At 46.1% G+C, this 15,721-nt stretch overlaps 1 protein-coding gene across 4 annotated transcripts in view; it reads right to left on the bottom strand.

Moving 5' to 3' along the window:
• The window catches only part of LOC144390795 (rho family-interacting cell polarization regulator 1-like), a 35,758-nt gene that overhangs the window by 3,341 nt on the left and 16,696 nt on the right, over nt 1–15,721 (bottom strand). For 2 of the 4 annotated variants that reach the window (XM_078097233.1, XM_078097234.1), the window contains exons 2-20: nt 14,701–14,824; nt 13,275–13,427; nt 12,162–12,240; nt 11,906–11,929; nt 11,011–11,064; nt 9,965–10,114; nt 9,737–9,800; nt 9,355–9,398; nt 8,755–8,880; nt 8,437–8,585; nt 7,936–8,068; nt 7,551–7,667; nt 5,934–6,059; nt 4,687–4,847; nt 4,056–4,602; nt 2,584–2,714; nt 1,683–1,794; nt 587–719; nt 72–233 (exon numbers count right to left, since the gene is read on the bottom strand). In XM_078097233.1, the coding sequence (XP_077953359.1) occupies nt 72–233; nt 587–719; nt 1,683–1,794; nt 2,584–2,714; nt 4,056–4,602; nt 4,687–4,847; nt 5,934–6,059; nt 7,551–7,667; nt 7,936–8,068; nt 8,437–8,585; nt 8,755–8,880; nt 9,355–9,398; nt 9,737–9,800; nt 9,965–10,114; nt 11,011–11,064; nt 11,906–11,929; nt 12,162–12,240; nt 13,275–13,427; nt 14,701–14,824 (2,589 nt within the window). The remainder of the gene's footprint in view (nt 1–71; nt 234–586; nt 720–1,682; nt 1,795–2,583; nt 2,715–4,055; nt 4,603–4,686; nt 4,848–5,933; nt 6,060–7,550; nt 7,668–7,935; nt 8,069–8,436; nt 8,586–8,754; nt 8,881–9,354; nt 9,399–9,736; nt 9,801–9,964; nt 10,115–11,010; nt 11,065–11,905; nt 11,930–12,161; nt 12,241–13,274; nt 13,428–14,700; nt 14,825–15,721) is intronic. The other 2 variants (XM_078097235.1, XM_078097236.1) reach the window with 1 other exon arrangement.

The following is a 15,721-nucleotide window of genomic DNA, read 5'->3' as shown; positions in this document are numbered from 1 at the left end:
GCCAACACGGGCAGGTGTTAACAACATGCACGCACACGCACGCACGCACGCACACACGCGCGCAGATTTACCTGTGTCGGCCATGTTGCCGGCCCTCTCGGGCAGGACCCCGGAGTAGGTGGTGGACAGTGCGTCCAGGAAGCTCTCCGCCGACACGCTGTACACGCTGCCCTGGCCCACACACCGTTGCCATAGCGACACGGAACCGAGGCACAGACCCAGCTGGGGCACCACTGAGACAAGAGGAGGCGACGGGGCGGCGATGTGAAGAAAGAGGAAAGATGCGAGGGAGTTAGCCCTTTTTTTATTGTCGGACCAACCTGCTCAACAAGTTCCACCTTGTATTAAGGTACGTCCGGAGTACGTAATGCGTCGTCAATGCGATAACGTATGGACACGGGTAAGGAGCAGCGGCTTCCGTTATTGCATATCCATTTCTTACTGTTCATATCTTATTATTCACTTATTACACTTTACATATGCACATACACTTTTTTGCTATTTTGCACTTCTGGTTGGATGCTAAACTGCATTTTCGTTGCCTCAGTGGCAATAAAGTTGAATCTAAATCGAATCCAATTCTCACCTTCGGACGCCCGGCGGCGCCTGGGCTCGTCCGCGGCGACGCGTCGAACGGCCTCCAGCACCCGAGCCTCCCTCAGCAGTCGGTCCAAGGCGTACATCTCCCGGCAGCGCAGCGGGCCAAACACGCCCAGACGCTGAAGAAGACGTCACGCCCGTTTGCACCGTTTATTGGGTCTCATTGCACACTGCGAGTTCTCAGTAAAGAATATATTAAAGCTTCTCCTCCTCCAAGACGCTTGGTCAGACCTTCCTGCTCCGCTAAGGTATAAGTTAAGTATTAAAAAGGACTTTTGTACTGCTGCTTGATTTGAAGGCCTGTTGCCCTGTTGATTACAATAAATAGGTCTAAAAAATATGTTTATTATTGTTCAGTACTATTTATATTCATTACATTTAAAAAGCAGGACTTATAAGTTACTTAAAAGTTTCTTTCCAGAGTAACTCATTACTTTTGATACACAGTAACTGGTAAGTAATTTAATTACCTTTAAATGAAGTAATTAAATACTCATTTTCAACATGTATCACTGCATGTTAGTCTGTAATGAATACTTTGAGTTCTCTCCAGAACACCGAATCCCACCACATTTATCAGAGGACAAAACTAGTCGGGTGTCATTTTCCCAGAGAAATCTGCCTTTGCTCCTACAGCATTTAGTGTAAAAATACAATACTAATGAGTGAAACGTAATACTTTTCTGTTTCCGTAGTAGTAAAGATCCCACTGCCACTGAAAACAACTACAGCGGCTGAAGCTACATAAAACGTTATTTTGATTTAGTGATTTCTGAAGGAAACTAATGCATTTAACCCTCTTGAAGCGCTCATATGCTTCAAATAAGGTACTGACGGAAAATAATGTTCCTACTTCATCCTTGAGGTATTATGAACACAGCTGTTAGAAGATTAGATTCAACGATTAAAGCGCCTTCAACCTTTTTTCGTCACAACAGCACTTCGGGTTCAACTTCACGAATTCGCCAGAAGAAAATGGGCACTTTTGATGAAGGAAAAGGGAATTTCATACTTGATTCTACGATATTCACGACAAACAATCACACTCATCAATCCCAGAAATGATAAAGAAGTTGTCCTACCAACAGCTGGGTGCTGCAGTTCTTCAGGTGCACCACCAGGCAGCCGTCCAAGGTGGTGCAGCCAGTGGTGAGGGGGGAGGGGGGGCTGTCCCAGCCGCCCTCCTGCAGAGACCTGCGCACGCACACACACACACACACACACACACACACACACACACACACACAGTAGTCCCGTATTTGGTCTGTGTGTAATCAATAACCTTGTTAAAAGAATCAGGTGCAAGTGACTGAGAATGAATGCTGCTTCATAGTAGAACGGTTATAAAACAGTGACCCAACTACTCCGTAAAGCTTCTTTAACTACTTAACACTAATAATCAAATAATCAAAATGCATGACTCCTTTCCTAAGCAACAAATTAGATGCCATTTTTAACTGACGTCATCATTTAAAAACAGGGATGTGACCTCGTGTACGACCACAGGCCGCGGCAAGAATCTGGCCATCAAGCCAATGCACATTAATCCTCCGAAGGCCAAATTGAGGGAGAAGTCATGAAAACCCGTGTTTTTTCAGCCTGTTCTCTCAGCCGCAAACTGATTCTCCACTCGTCTGCTTGCAGAAACACAGCATTTCTTTCACACAGGAACGAATCTTAATTCGTTTATTTGGATTAAAAGTATCCCGACAATTGTGCCAAGGAAGGACTTTTATTAACTTTGGACACTGTCTGAGAGGAGCGTCCATGACAGATGACCGTGAACCCTATTCCTCCATCAATCTTTGCTGCACCTATTTCTAAAAAAAGCGTCGTTTGTGCATTTGTGAGGTGAAAAGCTGCCGACATGATGGGCAGGTTGACTTGATGAAGACTTGATGAAGAGTGCGCGGCGGCCTCGGACAAACCCCCCCCCCCCCCCCCACACATGCGGTTTGGGGGTTTTCCCGAGCGAGCACTGACCTGCCACTTCCGCTCTTCTTGCCCTTCTCCTCTTCCTCCTCCCAGTCGGACGCGTTGAGGAAGTCGAAGCTGCCCAGAGCCGTTTCCACCGCGAGGCTGGCCACGCTGGCCGTCCGGCTGCGCCGGCCGCCCTGCACGCGCAGTCATGTGTCGGCTTAATGTGATTGACGGCTCTCTGAGACGTACGCGCTTAACTTCTGGTGATGATGTATTTGAACTACCGCCGTGGCTCCGTGTGACCGTATCTTATTTGACTGATTCAAATGAAACCTCCCATCCTCATCTCCTTAATCCGTCGTACGTCATTCGTCGACGCTCTTTATAGTCTTTATTTAATGTCTTTATACCTTCTAACATAAAAGACGCCGTGGTCCGTGCATATCGGATTTTTCAAATCATAATGTATTATGCACATTTACAAAATATTCACACGGGGATTTTTGTGTGGATCACACAGAGACGTTATGCCTTCCAGAGATGCTGAACACGAATCACTTCTTCCCTATGGAAGTAAATCTGTGTCATCGGATTTTGAAAGAAAAAGGTGATTGAATTTCTAGCACTGAATATTTATGCATTGAAATCATGTATCTGAATGTTTTTCAACGGTAAAATATTCAACTGCAAAAAATTCAACCGCAAATAATTCAATGCAAAAAAAATTCAATGCAAAAATTCAACGCAAAAAAATTCAATGCAAAAAAATTCGAACCGCAACATCCGGGAACCCAAGGAAGAGCAACCGATTCTAGATCATACGCTGCAGCGGCTCCTATGCGCTCTACAGGCGCGTTCCTGGTTGCAAAACTCCGCCAATCCCTCCTAATAGCTCGTGGAAGCATCCCAGCATCAGCTGTCTATTACTGAATCGTACAGACACAAACCACACTGATGGCATGAAGTTAAAGTTAAAACACTCAACGAAGCCCCGTTATTAATGGACATGGCTGAAATCCGGTCATCATAGTCGACAAGCCCAAGTTGTATTGGGGCGCTCGCTCCTTTTGCTTGACGCACGCTCCGATCTTGAATCTAGAATCGATTGCTCTTCCTTGTGTTCCCGGATGTTGCGGTTCGAATTTTTTTTGCATTGAATTTTTTTGCATTGAATTTTTGCATTGAATCTTTGCATTGAATTTTTGCATTGAATTTTTGCATTGAATTTTTGCATTTGAATTATTTGCGGTTGAATTTTTTGCAGTTGAATATTTTAACGTTGAAAAACATTCAAATACATGATTTCAATGCATAAATATTCAGTGCTAGAAATTCAATCACCTTTTTCTTTCAAAATCCGATGACACAGATTTACTTCCATACTTCCCTGCTACCCGAGGAGCATTTGGGTTTAAAACAATGTCGTTCGCCTCGCCATCAAATACTAATAACAAGCACCGAAGACACAAAAGCGTGACATGGTGTGCCGTCACTTCTACTCGAGAACTAGCTCCGGGAGCCTCGCTCGTCCTCACCTTCAGCGTGACCTGCAGCAGCCTCAGCTCCTGCTCCAGCAGTTGCAGCTCGGGGAATTGTCCTCTGTAATCATCCAAAGAGGAAATCACGGCCACCAGGGCGTCCTCCAGCCCACTGTCCACCGGACCGCCCCCCTCCTGGGGCAGACAATCTGCTCCTGCGCCGCCCTCCTCCTCCTCCTCCTCCTCCTCCTCCTCCTCCTCCACAGACACCCGGCGGGCCACGTACGTCAGGTCCACGCTCTCTGGCCGCGCGTCCGCTCCGGAGCCGGACGAGTCGGCGCGGCGGGGGGTGGTCCCCGGGGTGCCGCTCGGCAGCTCCATCTCGACGTCGCTCACGGAGAGCCCCCCCGACGCCAAAGGCGCCGCCTCCCCGGACTCGGCCGGCCTGTCCGTCGGCGCGGCGCCGTCGGCGCTGTTCTCGCTGATGTGGCTCAGGGAGCGCGAGTAGCCGCGGGAGGAGTGGCCGTCGGTGGTGGTGGCCGCCGCGTCCCGGTCCTCGCCGTCGGGTCCGGTCATCACCGGGGCCGGGCCCTTTTCCTCCTCCCTGCAAGGCAGCCTGGGTGTCAGTTCGTGTCGGTGTGAAACACAACGTATCGATGAAAAGACATCGGCTTATCAGACTCATCACCCGTTGCTCTGTGTTTGGTCTCCGGAGGAGTCGGCGGCTTCCCGGAGCGGGCCGACCCTCGGCGCGGGGTTTGGTGGAGCGGAGGAGCGGAAGGAGACGTCGGGCTGAGAGGAGGACCTCCCGCTCGCAGCTGGCTGGATGTCTGGGGTCACCACCACGGACTAGAGAGAGAGAGACACAGGTGGAAGAGTCATGCAGACTGACAAGTTGCGTCCACGATTCTCCGCACACTGACTTTATGCACGCTTTCATTTAAACAAAAGGAGTTGAGTTACCGGAACCCGGGACATTAAATTGTTAGACTGCACATGCAGCACTTTGTCGAGAGGGGGCGGCTTTGCAGGCGGCTTGGACTGCAGCCATCCAATAATTGTCACTTTAACTGTAATTCATCACTTTGTCGTCACTCGTCACTTTGTGCACTTTATGCTTAATAGTTCTTTTTTTAAACTTTTTTAATATTTAAAATTTGTAACTTTATTCCCTCGTTTTATACTAACCCATAGCCTTATTCTACTAACCCATTGCATTAGCATTTCATTTTACTTTATTTTGTTACTTGTGCGCTGTTGTCTTGTCTATTGTCACACTGTCTACTGTCGCGCACCAACCGCCAAGACAAATTCCTTGTATGTTTGGCATATTTTGGTAATAAATGTTTCCTGATTCCTGATAAACTATGACAAATATATATTTTTTTCTTGAGGAGTTCTAGGTGATCTATGCAGAAACCGCCTGCACCCTGGTTTGCACTGTTAGCTATTAGCGCTGGAAACGCGGTTATCTGCGCGGCGGCGGCGGCTTTACCCCGACTGAAAAAGGGTAATTACTCATTCCAAGAAAGGTATGTCCTCAGAGAGGGGGAAAAAGCTCCAGGTGGAACATAATACACCTGCACATTATTAAACAGGGAAACAAAGTGACATAATAATTAAATAAAGTTAACGGTTGACTAAAACGGCTTTAACAAGGGACCTTGTGACCAGTGGTTTTGTTCTCGTCTCATCTAAAAACAGATGGGAGCAAAGACGAAAAAACAGTTTTACAAGCTAAATAAAGTAAAAGCCACATAAATGACTCTGTTGGACCAACCATCACGGCCCACTGCATGAATCGCCACGCGCTATAGACGCAGGGTTCAGGTGGAGACCCTTCCACTGCTGATCTCGCATGCAAGCCAACGGCCCTCGCGATAAAGAGACCCGAACGGGACGACAAATCCACCATCCCATCCCCGCGTGCCTCACCTTGTGACGCGCAGAGCCGCGCAGGCCGACCGCAGACAGCCGAGGACTGGAGGAGTCGTCGGAGGATTCTGATGAATTAGACCACGCCGTTCCATTCTCAAACTCCTCGTGACGCCGGAGCATGTTCTGGAAAAGAGCAGCGCTCGTTTTAAAAAATAGGGGGGGCTGGACCGATGGGGAAAAGAAGCGCTCGCTTACGTGGCCCCCGACGATTCCGCCGTCATGGAGGCCCAAAAAAGAGCAAAACCAGTTCACTTCCATTCCGGGTCCGGGAGCTGCTAGCAGGCTAATTCTGATCGACGCAAACACCAGTGACACCATCTTCCTTGCGGACACGTCAAAGAGCACGTGTGTGCGTTGATCGGTCGACAGCGGACATATATGAAAATGTGTTGATTGGGTTCAATTGTGACCGTTTCTGAGGCGTGTTGCAATCTGGCGAACCCAAAATACATTACAGGTCATTTGGCAGACGCTTTTATCCAAAGCGACTTACATTACACTTTAAACCCATGGCTTTTTTTCACATTTATGCCCGGGGAGCAATTAGGGGTTAGGTGTCGTGCTCAGGGACGCTTCGACATGGAACATGGGGCAGCCTGGGGGCCGCCTGGAATTGAACCAACAACCTTGTGCTTCACAGCACACCTTCTCTAACCCCTGCGCCACGACAACCCCTATCGACCCCAATCACCTTCATTTGTTCTCTTCACATTTGCTTCCGTTTCATTCACGGCAATGACTGGGACACCAAAACAAACGGCTACAAAAACAGCTGATCAATCATTCATTAAATTGTTTTATACGTTTCTCTATAAATCTATACTTATAATATATTACATTGCACCCACAATCCGGTGGGCAGCGGCGGTTTGAGACATAGGGTCCAACGTCAGGGTGCAGGGTTGTCGAGTCCCAGTTGAAAACATCCTTGAACAGTTTGTATTACCAGTAAAAAGGGCTTCGTAACGCACCACCTGAGCTAAAAAGGTGAACAGCATTGGAAAACCCATTTTACACGTGGAATCAAAAGAGGGGGCTGCGTCCTTCCAATTTCCTTGTAAATTTCAAAAACTGTTTGTCATGAATGGGGGGACAAGATGTTTCCTTCAGTGACGTGGGCTCCAAAGTCGTAGCTTTTTAACGCCTTTTCACACGGGGGCCTTTGCCCTCAGCCGCACAGTGTGAGATGTTCCAAGACTTGAGGATAATTTAGGTTGTAAAAATGTAGTTGTCGCAATTACAGCCTTAACCATAACTCCCGGCGACACTAAAGAGACAAAGAACAATGCTTTTGAGCGAATGCACCTTCTCAAATCTGAAAAGAAGGCGAGAAAAGAACATTGGTGTATGATAAAAAGATAGCTGACGATGAATATTTCCATATTTCAATTGAAATGATTTGATTTGACGGCCAGCTGTGGACTACATACACATGTTAATACGACTGCTGTGCTACTTGAATAAATATGGGACTAAGCCTACTACTGCTCTCTAGGTTTCTACACCACCGTTACTGTCACTCATCAATCCACCAGCGGGGTTTGCGTTTGGACATTCAGGGTGGGGGGGGGGGGTCGGAGAGAGGGGGGGAGGTTCTCCACCGTATTGACTTACTGCAGTGGGCGGCCTTGTCGGCGAGCTGTCGCTACAGGAACAGCTCTGGCTAATCGTGTCTCGGAAGATGTCCAGCATCGGCCAGTGCTGCCGCCCGGTCAGACTCCGAGGCAGAGACTGCACGTCGATGGAGCGGCGGGTCGGACAAAAGGGAAAGTTAAGGGGTTCCGCCGGGTTAAAAACTCCCATTTCCCCCGTCACTAAACCCGGAGACCTGAACTGCTTTTTTTTCCTCACAGTACACAGCCAGTTCCAGACACGATGACAACTATGACTATGACTATGATATTGCACAGAATACCCAATTGTTGTAGACTAGAGAAGTTGCAGCGGGACACCGGGGACGAGTCTCCTAGAAAAGCAAGCAGAACCCTAAAGGACTCACGTAGAAGGCCTGTTCCCGTAAGGAGGGCGTGTCAGGAGGACTCTGGTTGAAGATGGTGGAGATTCTCTTACTGACGGTGGGGACTTTGTTGACAGAACTTGCCACTGATCCCAGGTCATCTTTATCAAATGGACTGACAAGAGTGGGGGGGGACAAAGAGCAAATTAATAAATATAATGTTAAAGGTACAACGAGGAACTCATTCTATGTTGATTTTGGCGTCATTTTACTTTTACTACCCGTTCTCCCTTGGACCTTGGCCTCCTTGTGATTTTACACGGAATCAAACTTCTGGGAACCGCTGACATGCATTCAAAATAACTACATAGAAATCTACTCTCCAATGACCTTGTTTACAGACGAAGGCGTCAGTATGCAACGGAGACCGATTTATAACACGTCAAAACTTTAAGAAATGTTCTTAGTAAACTCAACAGCGCTTCATGTTATTGACCAACAGTAGATTCTCAGTACGCTGAAATCATTGTTGGCCAAACTTACTTCCAGGTGACTTCAAGGCTCAGTTTAATAGTCCCAAGGTCATTAATGTCCACGGCAACCGTCTGGGGGAGGGCAGCAAACAGGTCTTTGGTCTCGCAGCAAACACTCCCCACCGCCACGTGATTGGCTAAGCCCTTCAGCTCCGTCACCTAGGAGACGACAGGAACACGATCAAAAGCGTTGGCTGCCCTCGACGGGGGGTCGGTCGCTCGGGCCGAGGCCGCTGCGGCGTGTCAACGCACTCAGTGTTGAAGGTAAATCTGTGTGATGGGCACAAGGGGGCGATACGGAGTATTCACGCCGTCGTTAAGGACTGACCTTCACGCAGAGGAACTCACTGACGAGCGGCACGAACGCCGTCTCCTCGCTGTCCCACACCTGCTTGCCGTTGAGCTCTATTCTGCCCCGGAGCTTCCACCGCTGCCTGCCGAACTTCATGAAGACCTGAAAAAACGCGTCACGCAGACGTCTCAGACGCGCCGGTTGACGCCTTTTCACGCGAGGCCTTTGCCCTCAGCAGCACAGTGTGAGATGTTCCGAGGCTTGAGGGTAATTCGGGTTGTACAAATTGTAGGTCTTGCAATTCCAACCAGACGTGCCGGTCGTCTGCCCACCTACCTCACATGGTTTCCTGAGTCAATTTGAATCCATCTATTTTTCATGAGTAAATGTGGTAAAACCTTTTAACCAGTTAAAAGTTCCTTAACAATAATGCTATAATTATAATAACAATAGACAGATACAAAAATAACAGTATGAACACAAGACATAAGGAAGTTAATCATTACGTCATTTCGAATGTTTATTTATTGTGTTATAATTTGTATTATGATTTTTTGTGTGTTCATAACTCAGTATAGTATAAGATCCTTAGTATTCGGATTGGTTTGGCTATTAGAACAGATCAGAGAAACTAACCTCATACTGATCACCAGCACACAACCTGGCGAATCCCGCCAGACCTGAAAGACAAATGGAAACGGATATCGAAACGTTTGGAGCTTCAAACACACCGTTCTTCTTCTGCGTCCTAGGTCATTCCAAGGCACCGATCTATTGTGAAGAGATTCGTTTTCATAACACGTCCGTGAAGGTGGTTAGCACGGTCTCCTCACAGCAAGAAGGTCCTGGCTTCTAGTTTATGATTATCATTACATCTGATTTACTTCTGATGACGGGGAAGTAGCTACATTTTGTTTTAATCAACACACCGTATCAATGTATGAAGAGGGACATGTGAGGATTTGTCCTGACGAGGAACCCGGCGTGTGAACCAACCCGGGCCGTGGTTCCTTCTTACCTTTCATTCGGATGTGGAACTCCCCCAGCTGGTTCTCCAACTCGCTCTCCAACAAACACATGTTCTGCAGAGAGGGAGACTTTTTATCCATTTCTACAAATACGAATTGAAGAGCTTTGGTTTGTAAATCCACTCCTCATTTATCTCCCTTCGCTCTGTTTCCGCGACCGTTTCTCCACCGTCTCAGTTTGCGTCCTCACCCTCTCTCCTCCGTCCCCTTCGTCTTACCTCCGTGTACTCTTTGTATCCTTTATTGGCTTCTGCTAAACTTTCTTTGGCCTCCTTGCTGATTTGCGAGGCATTGAAAGCCTTCGCCAGCTTGTTGGCTCCGTCCCGAAGTCTCCTCTGCAGGCAGTAGGCTTCGTAGAGCTCCTCGATCTGGGGAAAGAGGGGCGAGAGGGTACGTCCTTCTACCCGATGAAGCCTTGCCTTGAGGCAGGTTTCAACCATTACACCCAACGCTATGCAAAATGTTTATATAAAGTCATTGCATTCAGAGACTTGAAAGGGAGAGTTTGGGGGATTCGAAGTGGGGGTGTTGTCCGCTGACAGCAAAATGTCATTTTGTTGGGATTTCACGGTGGAAGTAGGCCTCAAATGCAGACCGGGTCTCAAACAAAATCACTTCTTCATAACTGAGATGCCTCGGGAGCAAGCAGGGAATACAACGGCTGGGAAGCAGGAACATCAGAGCTCAGCATCAAAAACCAAAAATGACAAACAGACCGACCACAAGACACGGGAAACACATGGTTTGAATACACTGAGGAGGCGCAGGTGATTGGACACAGGAGGGAACAAGAAGGGACGAGGCAGACAGGCAGGAAGGGAATTTAACCCAGGAAATACAAAGTAAAACAACCCAAACACCCCAACGGATCTCATAAAGGCCCCGGCTAAAAACACGATATACACGCTTACTGCTTTGTCTTTCCAACAAGGAACTAAAGCCATTATTTTGCTCTCTTCGGTGACAAAACCAGTAACTTCGCCTCTGAGGAAACGGACGGCTGGTTTCGCTGCGGCTAGTTAGTGTGTGTTATTGTGTGACTTTGAGGTTTCCTAAAGGGTCTGTCTAATGTCGCTCGATGTAACGGCTAGAAATCTGTTTCACATGGCACACACTTTCAACCGGTATTGATATCTTTGGTTGCTGACAGTGGTGTACGACCCAAATCTAAACCAAGCGGTCTTTACTCAAAAACTATTGTGGGGTCATTTTTGGAATGAAATCATGAGCAGGCTTTGTTTGAGGGGGATCGCGGTGGTCTTACCTTGCTGAGGTGAAACTCCAGTCGTCTGATGTACCGCTCCGTCACCTTCACTTGCTGCCAGAGGGAAGCACAAAGTCACAATCTAATTTGCAACACAAACGCAGCTCTTTGGAAATGTGCACTATACTGAATTACGTCAACTACAGGTGAACATGGGGGACGGTGTTGAATTTGCATCCATCACATTCCCGATACAATATTCCCGAGCGGCAAAACAACTTTTGCATATTAGTGGGGTGAGCGATAAGATTGTGATCCGCTCAGATTCCCCCCCCCCACAGCTCAGCCCAGTAAGGGGGAAACTCTACACAATTTCACGCTGATCTAATTTGTGATATGGCGCGTGAGTTCCATGATCCGTCGCTCTGTTACATCCTACGTACGGAGTGGTCTCAAGTCTCCTCGAGCGGAGAACGAGGTCGTTCTCCTTTCTGCGTACGTCGATTTAAAAACAAATCGATACGCTCTAATTTCCGTAATGAGCACTTTGTTATTTTTAACTACCGTAATTAGAAATGAAGGCATGTCTCTGATGTACCCCCCCCCCCCCCCCCTTGACTCTCGGCAGTTGAGATAAGAACAGTACCTTGCGTAAGGATTCCACCACCCTGCAGAGCTCACGTGCCAACACGCATAGTACTTTGAAGGTGCAAAATACCTTTTATTATAGTGACAATCGACAACGACGACAAAAAAGTTGTTGGATGCATAAGTATTCACCCCCCCCCCCCTCTGACCCCCCCACCCCACTTCTTCTCGGCCAAAGCTGAAGCTCAGTCAATCAGTTTGGATGGAGGTTAAGGGGTTGAAGACATATGCGCTCAACATATGACAAAATGTAGAAAAGGGGTCTGAAGGCCGGATGCGCTGGATGGAAGAATTCTCTGTAGCTCACCTTGTCCAACTCATAGAGGAAACCCTGTGGAGGCAGAGAACATCAGGCTATCAGTGTCTCACGTTCTTTCATTTAGTGGCACAATGTAATGTTCACCTTTGAGGATAATTGGTATTTTCCTTCGTCATGTCTAGTAGACTGAATGCCACAGGTTGAAACAGCACACGCATAATAGCGTAGCGGTGTCTAAATCAGACAGAAGACGAATCTGGGTTGTGCTTTGAGTGCTGAGCCACACGGTGTGGTGAGAACATACCAGCCTCGAGTTCCTTTTTGATTCTTTCATCTGTCGGCTGAGGCTGTCCGACTCCATCTGATGAACCTGCAGGTAGGACCTGAGAGAATAAACACACAAACAAACGCGCAATGACAGACGTATCAAAGTGTAAGCGATTAGGGTGAGGCTCGCTCAAGATACTTTGGAGTTCTCACGAGGACTAAATCCACAAAATTTCCACCACAGCTGATTTCCTTACAAGAAACAACAGGGGTCTCAGAAACTTTGCCTGCACTCTTTACAAGAGCAAAGAAAACGGAATGTTTTAATTCGTTATTTCTTATTGCTGAAAAGCACAAATTTTATTTATATTTCCAGGTTTTGTTTTGTTTTGCAGCATGTTCATATTTCTACCTTGTATAATTTTGACAGGGGATATTTTTATGGAGAGTAAAATAATTTGGGATATTTAAAATCTAAGTTTTTTTTTTAAATATAAAATGACAAAAGCAAAGAAATTCAAATGTTTTGATTTGTTATTTTAATGTTTACTTTGATCACAAGCACTGTCACAACTTTTATTAATTTTTTCAGGCGTTTTTTTGCAGCATGTTCATATTTCTAACTTGTATAATTTCGACTGGATATATTTTTATGGAGAGCAAGATAATTCAAGTTATTTAAAGTTTAAGTTTATTTATTCCAGAATAACATTCCTGTCTGTTTGTATTTATACTAAAAAGAAACATTTAGTTTTAGTGTGTTCAATAAATGTTTATCCTGTTCGGCCGACCTGAAGTGTGTTTTGAATTTTGGCCCCCTGTGCAATTGAGTTGGACACCCCTGGTCTATCGTTTGGAACGGTGTGCAGCATTATTTGATTGGTTTGTGATGGGTCTCTCTTATGAGATGGTATGTGGCAGAATAATCAGGGTTCAACAGGGAGAGCCCTCAAAAAAGGGGACGTTGTGGGCTTATGAGGTTTTTAAAGGTCACATTATTGTAGAAAGTCAGGTTTGTCTGTCCCTTTAAAATAAAAAAACATTAAAAAAGGTGCTACATGAGGACCAGGAAAAGTATCCGGCTCAATCCGAACAGCCTATATTCAGACACTGTAAACCAGCAGTCAGGACCGTGTGACGGTGTACTCACTGAAGGCCTTTCTTCAGGGCCTCGTAGATCTGGTCCAGGCGCTCCGGTTGAGGGACCTTGGGTGGTGGGTTGGACTTGGCGGACAGGTTGAACATTCTACTGGCTCTGCTGGGCTTCCTGCTGAGAGCTGGAGCGCTGAACACCGAGAGGTTCCTGCAACATCAGCAGGATCATCCTTTAAACATCCCCTCCTGACATCAGCGGGATCCAACTCGGTTTTCATTTGACAGCATTGTCGTATCACGTATTGACACTATATCGGTCTGCGTCTTCAACATACATTTATACACGTTATAATGATTATTGATTTTTATGATTATATAAGTTATCCTATTTCAACACAGCGCTTTCTCGTTACGTCAACAAATGTTCCTGTTACACATAATTAACCGATAATGTAATCAAAGTAGTGTCATTGTACCATGATAAATTGGTATGCCGTACATATTCTTATGTTTGTTGTTTAAATTAGTTATACAGTAAACAGATTTATTGCAACAATAAAACAATAATTATTTTCCAGCTACATATTTTGTATCGTCAAAGAAAGCCGTAGAGGAATAGTATGTGCCACGGTTATCCTGGACAGGAAAGTACCAGTTGTCCCAGTCAATTGAGTCCCCAGCCAACAACACAGGGGAATGAAAATATTTCACTTATTAATAGCAACAAGGAGGACATTTTGGTGGAAAAAAAGAGGTAGAGTCTCTGAGCACCAGTTCCTTTAACATTGTTATAACACTACATATGTATTTGTATTAGTGATTAAACTTATTTCTAACAAGAACCAACATATGTCAGTACAAATTTTAAATATTGGGTGAAAAGTGAAAGTGAAAAGCATCTCAGCATATTTTTATTACAAGTGGCAGCAATAAACTGCTATTGTTCCAGTTTATGCCCAAAAACACTATACGAAACATCTTGATTCTTCAAGGTTAAATTATGATAATCCATATTGGACTATTTCTCAACTGTATGAGCACACAAGTTCACTTAGGGCATTTGGGGGATGTAGTGGAAATCTTGCCATTGTTCTGTAATCCACATTACCACTACTGTTGCCGTCTTGTGTGTTGGCACCAAGCGTGACGCTCCGCAGACCGATTAACCTGGACTGAACCCTACCGGCTCTGACGTGGCCAGTCGCCTCACTAAAGGAGCACTTCAACATTTCTCTTTACTAAATCACCAAGAACTCTAAGATGTCTCTTTAGATGGGATATTACATTGACTCATACATATTCTGGAGGCTTAACTCAAAGATGACCCAAACATCCCTTTTTCAATAGGGTACATTTTGGTCTAAATTGGAGAAGCCAATCCCGTTTACCACGTCTTTAGCCCAAAATGTGTCCCTAAAAAGGTATTTATGAATACAACCACATCCAGGCTGTCTCTTGAGATCCAGCTGACAGATGTGCACCTGTAGGTCTTGTCGTGGGTGTTGACTCCAGTGAAGCTCTGGCTCCTAGTGATGGATCTGGAGGTGAGGCGCCTGGTTGGGCGAACAGACAGCGACATGGTGGAGAGGGATCGGGACGGGCTCCCTGCACAGAGGGGAGGAGAAGAACCATCAATAGGCTGATGACAACAGAACTTTACACCCCGTCGCGTTTTGGTCAGTCTACCGATCTGATGGGCGGTTCTGGGATTGGCGCGACGTCAGCTCCCGTTACCCCTGAGAGTTGATTCTGTTCAGACTTCCCTCTCTGGGTTCCCCCCTCAGACTGATTTGGAGTTAACGCGCCGCTCATATATTCAAGCGTTTTCAAATAAAACTGCCTCCATATGAAGCAAATATACTGATGTGACTTCTCCAAACTAAAAGAAGAATCTTGTTATACCAAACCAGAAAGGGCCGTTAAAACACCATCTATTGTTTTGTGATGGTCAGCATCCAGTGGGTCAATGACCCGTTTCCTGCTGGAAACACTGACACATTTGACGAGAATAACCCGGCCTGGTACGATGACGCCCTAAACGTTAGTCACTTCAGTACGCTGCCACCTATTCTACGCCGTACACGTCTGTATGCGATCTCATTCTCACTCCAATTGACACAAACTCATCCTTGAGTGTATTAACAGTGAGTCACTGTGTGACCAGTATGTCCCATGTCCTAATTGGAAGCACAAAAGCAGATTAAACAAAAGGCAGTAGGATTTGTAAAAGGCAGGGCTGATCATCTTCATCAAAAACACTTTGTTATATTTGATGAAATTACCATTGAATCCTGACAGCAATCATTCAATTAAATGCTCGGACAAAAAGTGAAGTACTTATGGCTTTATGGCTGTTGTTACTCAGATTTTTTTACAAGCAGCTAGCTTTACAGGTTGAGTGTTAATTCACTGCCATGTCGAAGGACCACTAGACTCAGCAGCTGTTGAAGCTGGTGCTGATAGATGCTTTCATAAGAAAACAGTCCAGAGAAAACATCTCTG

The sequence above is a fragment of the Gasterosteus aculeatus genome, chromosome Y (assembly GCF_964276395.1).
Source record: "Gasterosteus aculeatus chromosome Y, fGasAcu3.hap1.1, whole genome shotgun sequence".
Classification (NCBI taxonomy): domain Eukaryota; kingdom Metazoa; phylum Chordata; class Actinopteri; order Perciformes; family Gasterosteidae; genus Gasterosteus; species Gasterosteus aculeatus.
The sequence above is the reverse complement of the archived record's forward strand: the minus strand, read 5'-3'. Positions and strand labels throughout refer to the sequence as shown.